Source organism: Sorex fumeus, unplaced genomic scaffold, assembly GCF_029834395.1.
Source record: "Sorex fumeus unplaced genomic scaffold, SorFum_2.1 ptg000086l, whole genome shotgun sequence".
Classification (NCBI taxonomy): domain Eukaryota; kingdom Metazoa; phylum Chordata; class Mammalia; order Eulipotyphla; family Soricidae; genus Sorex; species Sorex fumeus.
Window position 1 is genome coordinate 14,158,617 of NW_026606143.1, and position 12,447 is coordinate 14,171,063.

Here is a 12,447-nt window from a genome sequence, read left to right on the forward strand (position 1 = left end):
TCTATGCCGGTTCTACCCGGGGTCATGGCTGAGATTCTATTCCTTTCCAGCGCTGGCTGCTTCTGGTCTCACTGGAGAGCAGGTAGGCCTGGGGTCAGGGATGTGGCGCCCAAGCGCTTCAGCATGTACCTTGCATGTGAGGTCCAGGTTCCAAGCGTTCCCTCTCCCTTTAGCACACCCAGCTCTGCCGGCTCACACTGGCACAACCACCGTCACCACCGACTCCACCGGCTCCTGGAGTGGCACATTGCATCTCTCAGACAGCTGGTTTATGGAAGTCACTGGAAAGGACTGTGGTTGCTGATCGCTCCTCGGGCTGCCGCCTGAGAGAGGCTTGACAGAGGGATGCGAGGGAGATGTGGTACTGGGTGGCCGCAACCCCTGAGAAAAACCTTTACATCCTCTGCCTGGGACTGAGGTCTGTCTACAGTCAGAATTCCATCTTCCAGATCACAACGCCCCTGCCCTCTTGGGGATAGAGACCTTGCTGACCAGAGCTGAACCACCACTGAGGAGGCAGGGTTAACCTGAGGAAGCTTGGAAGCTCTAAGGAACTGGCCTAGAGAAAAAAGGCGCTTACAGATCTCCTCGTCTGCTTAGGCACCTGCATACTCGAGGGGACCTTGACATCTTGGTACACTCTAGAGCAAGGTTTAGTAAAATTGCTTCCACTTGTTACTGCTTTTCACCAGAGAAATGCACCATGACTAGCACTGCCAGAAACCCCTGCAGATGCATTAGGCAGTTGATTTTGAATTAATCTGGGCTGGTGGTGCATTCAGAAATCTTTGACTCTTTCCAGATTTTTATTTTTTACTGCCTTCATTTGCTCGAGCGGGCCTTCATACTAATTCACATAAGAAACTAGGCCCTAGAAGCAACTTCTTGGTTTTCCACTGCACCAGTGCCACCATATGTCCCAAATAGGTGCATAGGTTTCAGTTGCCAAAGCAACAGACACCTCAGTGTCCTGGGCAAAAACCCTAGGATTGTATCCTGATTTGAAACTACATTTATATTATAATAATTTTATTTAAATATAATCATATGGGCTGAAGCGATAGCACAGCGGGTAGGGCCTTGCACGCGGCCAACTCTGCTGACCCAGGTTCGATTTCTCCACCTCTCTTGGCGAGAACGGCAAGCTACCGAGAGTATCTTTCCCACATGGCAAAGCCTGGCAAGTACCTGTGACGTATCTGATATACCAAACACAGTAACAGTAACAATCATATATAACTATTTGGTGTGTTTTGTGGGGACACCTGGCCTATGATATTCAGGGTTCACTCCTGGCTGTGAGCTCAGGGATCATGTGTGGTAGGCGGGAAAACTTAAACTTTGAAAAGAACTTTTCACCCTAGCCCTGGAAGCAGAAGTCATTGTTACCCCAAAAAAGATTTTTACACTCACTCTTGAGAAATAGCAAGGGGTATTTAAATATAACAGCAACACAAACATATCTGTTATCTATACTATCTAAAGATAATACCAAGGAATCTTTAGTTAGGGGCATCATTTCCCAGCTGATGGGTTCTTGTTCTGAATGTGAGAATTATATGACCAAGCTGGATTTTGAAAGTTGTTTTTTGTTTTGGGATTTTTGGTGTTGTTCTTCTTGTTGTTGTTTTTCAGACAAATGGAGGGGTGTGCACTATAGGAATCCTTTCAATTGGATAATCCCAGACAATTAACATGAAGGAGTCTTAGAGAAAGTGTCCCTCCACCAGCTTTCTAACACTTGCTGGTTGGGGTGGGGCAAGCAGTGATGTAGCCTCCTGTCCAGTTCTATGGGATGATGAGTCAAGGGAGAAAGCAAGGAGCAGCTTTAAGGTTTGGAAACTCATTTCACTTTCTCACCCTGAGTGTAGACTCGTGGGGAGTCAAGCTGCCGGGAATTTAAATGGGCCTGTGATTCCTTGCTAAAATGTATGGGTGCAATGGTAACATAAGGGGCTTTCTTGGGGCAGGATAGTACAGCGGGCAGGTCATTGCCTTGTGTGCAGCTGATATGGTTCAATCTGCAACACTCCCTATGGTCCTCTGAGCCCACCGGGAGTGATTCCTGAGTACAGAGCTAGGAATATGTCCTGAGCACAAACAAACAAACAAACAAAACTGGCATGCTGGGAAGAATGCTTGTCACTTACAAATGACAAGCGATGGCAAAATATATTATCAACTATAAGCAACAATACAACTAACCCAAAATAGTACTATTACATGTCTTTGATGAACTCTAAAGTTTACAGGACTGATACTGTTGATGTTTGCTTATTTATTTACTTATCTCTCCAATTATAAGAGAGACTTTGGTTTTGTAACTGCCAAGGTAAGCTCACTATCTTAGGATAAACACTTTTTTTATTTTTAGTTTTTGCTTTTTGGGTCACACCCGGTGATGCACAGGGGATACTCCTGGCTCTGCACTCAGTAATTACTCCTGGCAGTGCTCAGGGGACCATTTGGGATGCTGGGGATCGAACCCAGGTAGGTTGAGTGCAAGGCAAACACCCTACCGGCTGTGCTATCGCTCCAGCCCCAGGATAAATACTTTAAATCTTTACATCTGACAGTGCTAGTCCACAATATATTCTTACCAACCTTGACCCCCTCTCCTTGCAAGTCTCATCTTGCCCTAACATCCAAATTAAATATTGTTCTCACTAAAAAAATATTCTTCTTGTTGAAGTATCATGAAAGTTTTGCTGAAAATAATAAAATACTGTCTCTTGGGAATAGTGCAATGAATCTGGAAGATCTTGGCTAAAGCAGACAGATATTTCACCAGAGCTCTTGAAAATCACTGTAGAATTTGCTGAAGATATCTACTGGATGTCACGATGACTAAGTTGAAATTTCTTTGTTGGAATTACCTTTCACATAAAATGGAATCTATCTATCAGCGGGGTTCTATGGTGAGGGATGGATCTGCCTGACAGGGAGTTGGAATACTCTTGAGTTAGGAGAGGAGCAGATCATTCTAGTCTGTTTCACTGGGATCCAGGTGCAGGCCTTGGAGGAGGATGCAATAGAGGTGGGCAGTAGGGTTCTGCAATATGTCAAAGAGCAAGAGGCAGACCAAAAAAATGCCAGCCTCTGGCAAGTCAGGTCTCAAAGACCTCTGGGGTTGTGGTTAAGATAAATGTAGCCCACAGAAAACTCCCAAATGTAATGATCACGTCAAACTTTTCTTCAGTTTCAGGGTACCTTTCATCCCAAGAGACATTATGGAGTAGTGAGAAAAGAGATAAATCCAAAGACAGACTATGAAGTCTCAAGTGGGAAGAGCATGCTGGGCCCCGCGAGTGAGGTACGAAACCTGCTGGGAGTTCCTGTCCCACCATCATCACCAACTGACAGGGGTCCTGGATTCTGCCTTGCAGCTTAAGGCATAGTCAGTTCTTCCTGAGGTCTAGGTGCAGGACTCAAACTCCTCAAAGGTGGCAAGCTGTGGGGGGACTCTACCATTCTTGGAACCATGCACATTCCAGTTGTCTCATTAGCCCCCTTCTGTTAGTCCATGTCTCTCAGCCCCCCCGTCCCTAACCCTCATGGTTCTGAGGGGTCTAAGCCACCACAATGAGCTCTCAGGGTTCTCTGCACTCACCTCAGCAGGCCAGCAGGCAGCAGCACTTCACATCCTCTCTCTGGGCCCTTTCTCAGGGCTTGGGTGTCTCTGTCCTCCTGGGCTGGCTGAGCTCATCTCTGAGGTTGGCAGCAGTAACACCTCTAGATAACAGCAACCTCTGAGACAGCAGCCTCTAGTTACCTTTTTCTAGCCCCCACCAGCCACTTCTCCTATGAGTTTAGAGAATTAACTCCTAGGAAACGGAACAACCCCCACAGAAGGCCAAGGTCTTCTTCACTGCAGACCCATAGGTAGGCTCAATGCAAAGGTCCAAGGTCTCCGTGTAGGTCCCAAACACTGCTATTTTCCTGAGTCCTGTCCTGTCAACTTGCAGGCAGCTGTCTAGAGATTCAAGGACTCATTCACATGTTGACACAAGTAGCCTCTTTCACACCTGGCAATTCTTAGGGGTCACTTCTGACTCTGCACTCGGGCATTACTCCTGGCAGTGCTCATGGGACCATATGAAATGCTGGGGATCAAACGCTGGTCGGTAGTGTACAAGGCAAACGCTCTGCTCACTGTGCTATAGTTCATGCCCTGTAATTGATTTTCTTTTTTTTTTATTTTTGGGTCACACCCAGTGATGCACACGGGTTACTTCTGGCTCTGCACTCAGGGATTACTTGTGGTAGTGCTTGGGGGGGCCATACGGGATGCTGGGAATTGAACTTGGGTCAGCCGTGTGCAAGACAAATGCCCTACCCACTGTGCCCTTGCTCCAGCCCTTGCAATTGATTTTCAAAAACTGTAGCCCCATCCCCTAAGGTGGGTTTTTTTTGGTATGTTTGTTTTGTTTTATTAAAACTCCAGTATATATCAGAGAATAAGAAGTACTACAGGATAACAAATCTGTCAAAATGTTGCTTAGCGATGGGTGTTGGAACATTGTATGATGAAATTCTACCATGAACTGTGTACCTCACAGTGACTCAATTAAAAAAAATTCTCCTTCGGAGGTAAACCTCAGATAATACATCCCTTCACAGGCTGTGATCTTTACTAATGGGGTGACAATGTTACTTCCACTATGCAACTTGTAACCCCTAGAATTGTGACAAGGAATCATACTTTCCTCCTTAGTTTCTGTTGTATTCAAACCACTCCACATTTTCATTAACTTCAACTCCAAAATATTATAAGCTTTTCTTAGACCACACCAACTACACTGGTATAGTTTAAATTTATAATAAATTTAAAGTATTTTTAAAAAAATTTTTGGGCTGGAGTGATCATACATCTTGTACAGCATTTGCCTTGAATGTCACTGACCTGGGGTTTGATCCTGGCATCCCATATGGTATCCTGAGCCCGCCAGGATTAATTCCTGAGTGCAAAGCCAGGTGTAACCCCTCAGCATGCTGGGTATGCCCTCTACCACTTAAGAAAAACCAACTAAGGTAGTCTCTTGTTTTTCCATTCCAGGAAAAAAAAATGCCTGGCCAGGTGCCAGAGAGACAGGACCGGGGCTAAGGTGCTTGCCTTGCATGTGGTCCACTCAAGTTCAATCTCCAACACCACATATGGTTCCACAGCACTGACAAGAATGGATGTGCTGGTTGTGGCCCCAAAACCAAACCAAAAAAAGGAAAAAAAAGCAAAGCCAGCTGCTTTTAAAAAATTCCGTTACCTATGAAAATGCCCCTTTTAAGACATGTTCAAAATATTTAGTTTGTGAATAGTATTCAATGGCATAGGGACTAGATCACAGAATAAGTTACATTCTTATCCTGGTAAAGATTTCCATCTGTGAAAACCATGACACTAAAATAACTACAAAGAGTAGTTTTCCAATTCAGCCTTCTGGATCTCAACTCTGAAATACACCATATGAAGGCACAATATCCAAAGCTACCATCCAAATGTAACTGAATATATAACTGAATAGCTTTCCCAGAGTTCCTTCCTTTAGAGCATTTATGCCTTACAGTCTCACACAGAATCAATATATTCACTTGCTAACTCCTCAATTTCCCTTCAGTTATTAAGATACCTTACCAACTAAGAGTTGCCGAACTGAAAAATAAAAAAATAGAAAATAGAAAAAATAAAATGGCAGTTCCTGGTATTTGTTTATACTATAATATCAAGCATCCTTTGATGATTTCCAAAGAGTAAATATTTTAACAAGTTTAGGAACTAAAAGATGCTATAAGCAGGGGATTCATATGATGAGATATATTTCTCAAACATTCATAAAAAGAAAGGTCAAGCAAATTCAGAGTTACCATTTAACTTTATATAGTAATAAACATAAAGGCATGGAAGAACCAAAAACTACCATTTAAAAAAATTTCTTAAAATCAAGTATCTTAAGCTTTAGCTTATTTAAAATTTCAACAAATTCTTTGAACAACACCATATTGTCTTATTCTGTAAATTTAAACCAGAGCTATGCTAATTATTTTACAAAACTTCAGATATATTAACATTGTACATCCTTATACATGTATAGATATATTATGTAACATGTGACGCCCAGTGTTAAATTTGGGGATCTTGAAGTTATTACTAAAATTACACAAAATGAAGCATTTCAACAATAAGTGCCTTAAAAAAGAATGTATTTTAAGTTATACAAGCTGGGAATATGTAGGCATATATATTTTGGTTTCTCAGAGCAGCATCTCATACTTAATTCTGTAACCAATATTCTCTTCAGACTATGCCTGAGGAAACAATTAGTGACTGTGCTAGGGACAGGAGTTGCTGCTAGCTGTCAATAGAATTGTTAGTAGCTGCTCGTAGAAGAACCAGCTCTCTCTGCTTCATCTTGTAAAGCATCTTCATACCAATGTCCAAAGTCACTTGGATCAGACCCATGAATCTTGGCCATAAACTCCAGAACTTTCATCTTGGTAGTTTCAGCATGGGCTCGTGGGCCCCAAAGGTATTTAAGCTGCTCAGAACTGCTGTCGGGTACCTTCTGGCACATGAGGTATTTTTCCCTCACAAAATCTTTGGTGATGAGCTCCTTAGTGTCTCCAAAGATAAAGTGCCTCTCATCGGTATGTATTCCAATCAGATTCAGAACTTGCCAGATTTCTTGTTCGGTTGCAGAGTTGCCCTTCAGGAAGATCAAACCCAGCACAAGAATCAGGATGCCGGTCTTGGGAATGCCCTCTTCACCACACAGCATCCCATCAAAGGTCAGGCCCAATTTGGTGACCAGGACATAAGAGTGGATACTGGGATCCATTTCCTTCACTTCAAGGCCGAAGATCATTTCCAAACGCAGACAGGCTCTGAAGAAAATCTCATCAAAGTGATCTCCATGTTCTCTGATGACAATCTCAGCTATCTCTTTTCTTGTTAGCGACTGCTTGACTTGATATTTGAGCACCATTAATTTCACCAGCAAAGCTATTTTTCTATCGATATCATCTGGGAGCACTGCGGAGATATTGACTATAGTCTTTGAGGGGCCTGAGCTATTAGCCACTGCTTGGCCAGCAAAGCCCTCCTCTGGTTTGCTTGATGAGGTGACTGTCTCAGACTCTGCAGACATGAAGCAACTCTGAGCACCCACCGAAACGCAGGTCATTTCAGCCACAAGATCTTCCATCTCAATGTCAGTCACCACAGGATGGAAGGAACCAGAGGACTGCTCCAGAACCATGGAGTCATTTTGTATCTCACTGAGGGCCCAAAATGGAGCTTCTGAGTTGGGCAGGCTTGTCTGACGGTGAGACATGATGGTTAGAGTGGCAGCAGCACACGGGCATGTAGACAGAACGACTGACACTGGGGAATCACTGAGTAAAGAGAAAACAGCACATGTGAGTGGTACCGTCTATCAAGACAATTCTTGTGGCTCTGATATAAGATGCCTCTAGTGGTCTTCTGACAGCAATGGTAGAAGGCGCTACAGTTCCCTTTAAATTACTGCTAGCTATGTTCCCCAAGAACATGGAAAAGGAAGAATAAACACTCCTCCCAGTGAGGTCAGCAAACAGGTTGAGAACTTAGGGATCACAGTAAGCAGGTATTGGTTGGAATCTAGACAACCATTCCTCTTCTGAGGTGGTCTGTCCTCACTGAGGTGCAAAATATTGCACTGAATTGGCCTTAATCACCTTCTTATACTAACACCAAGATAGTATCTCCTGAGATAACTCAACACAGGTTGAGCAATATCTCTTCCCAGGTGCAGTACAGACCAGACATGTGCTCAAGCACTGAGTGCTATCTTTCTGGGCAGAATCAAATTATTTTCTACAGAAAGAAAATGCAGGAGGGGTCCTTTAACTGGAACTCACTGTGGACCCCATTTTAGGTTCATACTTGGTAGATCTTGATTCCACCTACTTGTGTCTATCCTGAAACATATGGCTGGGGTCTATCACACATACCTCACATATTCAAAACCCTGTTGAGATTCCTCAGTGGCTTACTATAGACTCAGCCTATCATCACGACTCCCAACATTAAAATATGGAACTCAGGCACAGCTGCCATGGTAGTAAATGTCCCAGGTCCTGCCAGATACTTCACCCATTTCAAGTGCTAGCTTGAGAGAGAGTACTGGTTGGATATAACTAGCATCAGGCCATCCTTATCCCCAGTCACTGATGAACTTAGCAGTAATACCTGGGACAATGAAGAAACAAAAGAACAAAGAACTACCAACAGAGGGCAACAAAAAGTTCAGGAGGATCCCCAAGGGCATTAAGATCTTTGAAATCTGCCAAAAGAAGCCTTTAGGAGAACGATCATATCAATGTTAGTGATTTGAAAATGACATATAAGCAGAGAATTAGTAAAGCTGAAGCAATTCTCATGGAAAAAATGCAAGAAATCATTCAAATAGAAATAAAGTAAATAACTAAAGCCTCAGAATAAAGTAATAAATAAAGTAAATATAAATATAAATTTAATATTTTAAATATAAAGTAAATAATAAAGTTACTGTCACTGTCCTCCCGTTGTTCATCGATTTGCTCGAGAGAGCCCAGTAACATCTCCATTGTGACAATTGTTACTGTGTTTGGCATATCAAATACGTCATGGGTAGCTTGCCAGGCTTTGCTGTGCGGTTGAGATACTCTCAGTAGCTTGTCGGGCTCTCTGAGGGGGCGGAGGAATTGAACTCGGGTCAAATAATAAAGTAAAGTAAATAAATAAAGTAAGTCTCAGAAGCATAAAGGCTGAAACTGAAAAGTGAGTAAATGCACTCAAAGACAGTAAACAATTCCAGTAAGGAAGAACTACAAGGGAAAATGAGAAAGAAATGAAGAGAATATAAAGGATATTACTAACAGCACCAAAAGTAACGACATTAGAATAATGGGAATTCCAGAAGGTGCAAAGGAGGAAGAGGAGAGAGACTAGTTGAGGAAGTAATTCATGATAATTTTCCCAATCTGAAGAGCAAAATGGGAGCAGTCATCCCAAAAGGTCCTAGTAAACAAGACAGCACCAAGACATTCTCTAACCAAAATGGCAAGAGCTAGACCCAGAGACTCGTCATAAACTGAGAGAAGCACAACCTCATGAACAAAGGGGAAAGCATTAGACTTACAGATTTCCCTAACGAAATTTATGGAATAACATATAATGAAATTTAGAAAAGAATGGAAAAACGTATGCAAAGAATTGAATGAAAAGAGCCTCCAACCAACAATCTCCTGCCCAGAAAGACTGTCACTGAGAGTGGAAAAAAGGACAAAAACATTCTCAAACGAACAGCAGCTCAGGACGTATTTAGAATCTAGTCCAGTTCTGGCAAGGTCACTGAAAGGCCACATATAGCAAGGAAGTGGCAAACAATGAAAACAACCAAACTCCTCACATAATCATGGTCAATAAACCTTTTCATATCAATTTCTCTAAATATCAACGGACTTAACTCTCCTATAAAATGATACTGTGCATCCGGTCCCTGAAAGCTGAAGGAAGGCCAGGCATCAAGGCTCTGGATTGTATTCAGGAGTGCTATTTTGCTCCCCAGGTCTGGACTGCACTCCGCCTGTGAACAGTTCACCCAGCTTCACTCTGCAGTTGCACATTTCTTTACCTCTCCATAAAACACCATAAACATACAAAGACAAGACATCATAACTGTAGGCTCTTAACCACATGGCAACATAAGAAACAACTTTAAACGGCAAATGTCACAATGCCAAAGCAACGTAGAAACCAACCAGGCTTAGTGAATGAAGATGTTAGCCAGATGACTCAACCAGTAATAAAGAGCTATATAATCTGTCTGGTAAGGAATTTAGAATTGGATTGTTGAGGATGCATAAGAAGCTCAAAGAAACAATGAAACACATGGTCAAGAAAACACAAGAGAATATGAGAGCAGAAATGAGGAAAATACAGACAAAGAAATGACAGATCTGAAAAACCTGGTAGGTGAAATGGAAAACTCACTGAAAGGTCTCAGCAGCAGAGTAACAGCTTCTGAAGACAGAACCAATGAGCTCGAAGATGAGATGCAGAAAATCTCCAAACAGCAGAAGATGGAAAAGAGCCTCAAAATAAACCAACAGATGCCAAAAGGACTTTGAGATGAATTCACGAGGAACAGTGTAAGAATCATCAGGGTCTCAGAAAGGTAGGAAGAAAACCCAGATGAAGAAGCAACAGTCAAAGCCATAATTGCTGAGAAATTTGCAGAGCTAAAGAGTGAATGATGCCAAAAACTATCAGCTAAAAGAAATTCAAATAAAAATACTTCAAGACACACCATAATCAGAATGACAAAACCATACATAGAGATAGAATACTGAAAGCAGCAAGATCAAAGAAGGAAATTGCATTTGAAGGAGCATCCTTAAGATTTAAGCAGTCCTACCAGATGAACTCAGACTAAAGACAGTGGTGGGATATAATAAAAAAAGAATCAAAGAATTGAATGCCTAACTCAGACAGACCTGGGTAAGAATACATTACCCAGACAGACTCTCATTCAGATCTGAAGGAACAATACTCAACTTCACAGATAAACAACTCAGGAACTTCATAAACTCAAAACAACTGTCAGAAGAACTACTAAATGGGCTACTTTAAGATAAGATCAAGAAAGTTCCCCAAACACACCAAACTCCTGCAGAAAGATGGCACAAATCCTCGTAACAATAATCTATCTCAATGTCAATTGGCTAAATGCACCAATTAAGAGATACAATCGCAGGTAGGATTAGAAAATTGAACCCAACTGTTGGCAAGAAACACATTTGAACTGTCAAAGCAAACAAAGACTCAAAGTCAAAGGTTGGAAAACAATTCTTCAAGCCAACAACTCCCTCAAAAAAGATGGGGGTGGCCTTACTAGTATCAGATGACACAGACTGCAGGCTGAAGGTTATAAGAGACAGTGAAAGTCATTTCTTAAAGATTAAGGGATTGTATATCAGGAAGAATTCACACTTCTAAATGTATATGAACCTAATTAGGTACCAGCAAAATACTTCAATCAACAGTATTTGCTCACAGTATTTGCTCACAGACTTGAAGAAGTACATTGATAGCAACATAATAGTAGCTGGAGCTTTAAATGCTATTTTGTCACCTTCTGATATATCAACTAGACTAAACCTCAGCAAAGAAATACTTTATTTCAGTGAAGAAATGGAAGAGAAGGATTAGAAGAATATAGGGTCTTTTATTCTCAAAAGGCCAAATGTAAATTATTCTCCAATGCACATGGGGCATTCTACAAGACAGATCACATACTGACACAAAAAATACTGTCACAAAATCAAGAGCATAGAAATCATATCAACTATCTCCTCAGATTATGATGAACTCAAAGTAGAAGTTAATCACAAACAGAAATAGAGAAACAACTAAAAACCTTAAAATTAAATAGCTAGTTACAGAACAATTAGTGGGTAAGAGAGAAAGTCAAAGAGGAAATGAAAAGATCCATGGAAACAAATGAAAATGGGAGACTACTTACCAGAACTTGTGGGATACAACAAAAGCAGTGTTAAGAAGAATGCTCATTTCTATGCAAGCTTTCATCAGAAAGGAAGAAAGGGCTCACATAAGTAATTTGACTGCACAACTTAAGAAACTGGAAAATGACCAACATAATGAGCCCAAACCGGACAGGAGGGAGGAAATAATAAAACTTAAAGTGGAAATTAATGAACTGGAATACAAAAAAACTATCCTAAAATTAATGAAATCAAAAGCTGGTTATTTGAGAAAATGAACAAGTTTGATAGACCACTCTCAAGATTCATAGAGAGAGAACCATAATAAACTGAATCAGAAATGGAAGGAGGGACATCAAAACGCAAACTACAGAAATTCAAAGGATCATCAGAGATTACTTTGAGAATCTTTGTGCCATAAAATTAGAGAACCCAAAAGAAAGGGATCAATTCCCAGACTCCTATAACCTCTTAAGACTGAAACAAAATGAAGTGGAATAGCTAAACAGACTTATCACTATGGAGGAAACTGAAATGATAATCAAAGTCTTTCCCAGAACAAAAGCCCAGGGCCAGATGGATTCACTAATAAATTCTCTCAAACCTTTAAAGAGGACCTACTGCCATTTCTTTTTAGACTCTTCTAGGAAATTGAAGAAACAAAAACACTCCCAAGCAGATTCTATGCAGCAAATACCGAAAGCAGAGACATTACAAAAAAAGAGAATTACAGGCCATTATCCCTTATAAACACAGATGCAAAGACCTTCAACAGAATACCACCCAACAGAATCCAACAATTAATCATAAAGATCATACAACAAGACCAAGAAATACAAGAATGGTTTTAATATATGAAAGTCAGTCAACATAATACACCATATCAATAAAAGAAAAAGTAAAAACCAAATTTGATATCAATATATCAAT

General features: G+C 41.2%; 1 protein-coding gene across 1 annotated transcript in view; it reads right to left on the bottom strand.

Moving 5' to 3' along the window:
* Nucleotides 1-6,362: 6,362 nt before the first annotated feature.
* Nucleotides 6,363-12,447, bottom strand: part of MAGEB16 (MAGE family member B16) — a 28,586-nt gene continuing 22,501 nt past the window's right edge. Inside the window, exons 2-3 of the mRNA XM_056131099.1 lie at nucleotides 9,153-9,160; nucleotides 6,363-7,386 (exon numbers count right to left, since the gene is read on the bottom strand). Coding sequence (XP_055987074.1) covers nucleotides 6,363-7,386; nucleotides 9,153-9,160 — 1,032 coding nt within the window. The remainder of the gene's footprint in view (nucleotides 7,387-9,152; nucleotides 9,161-12,447) is intronic.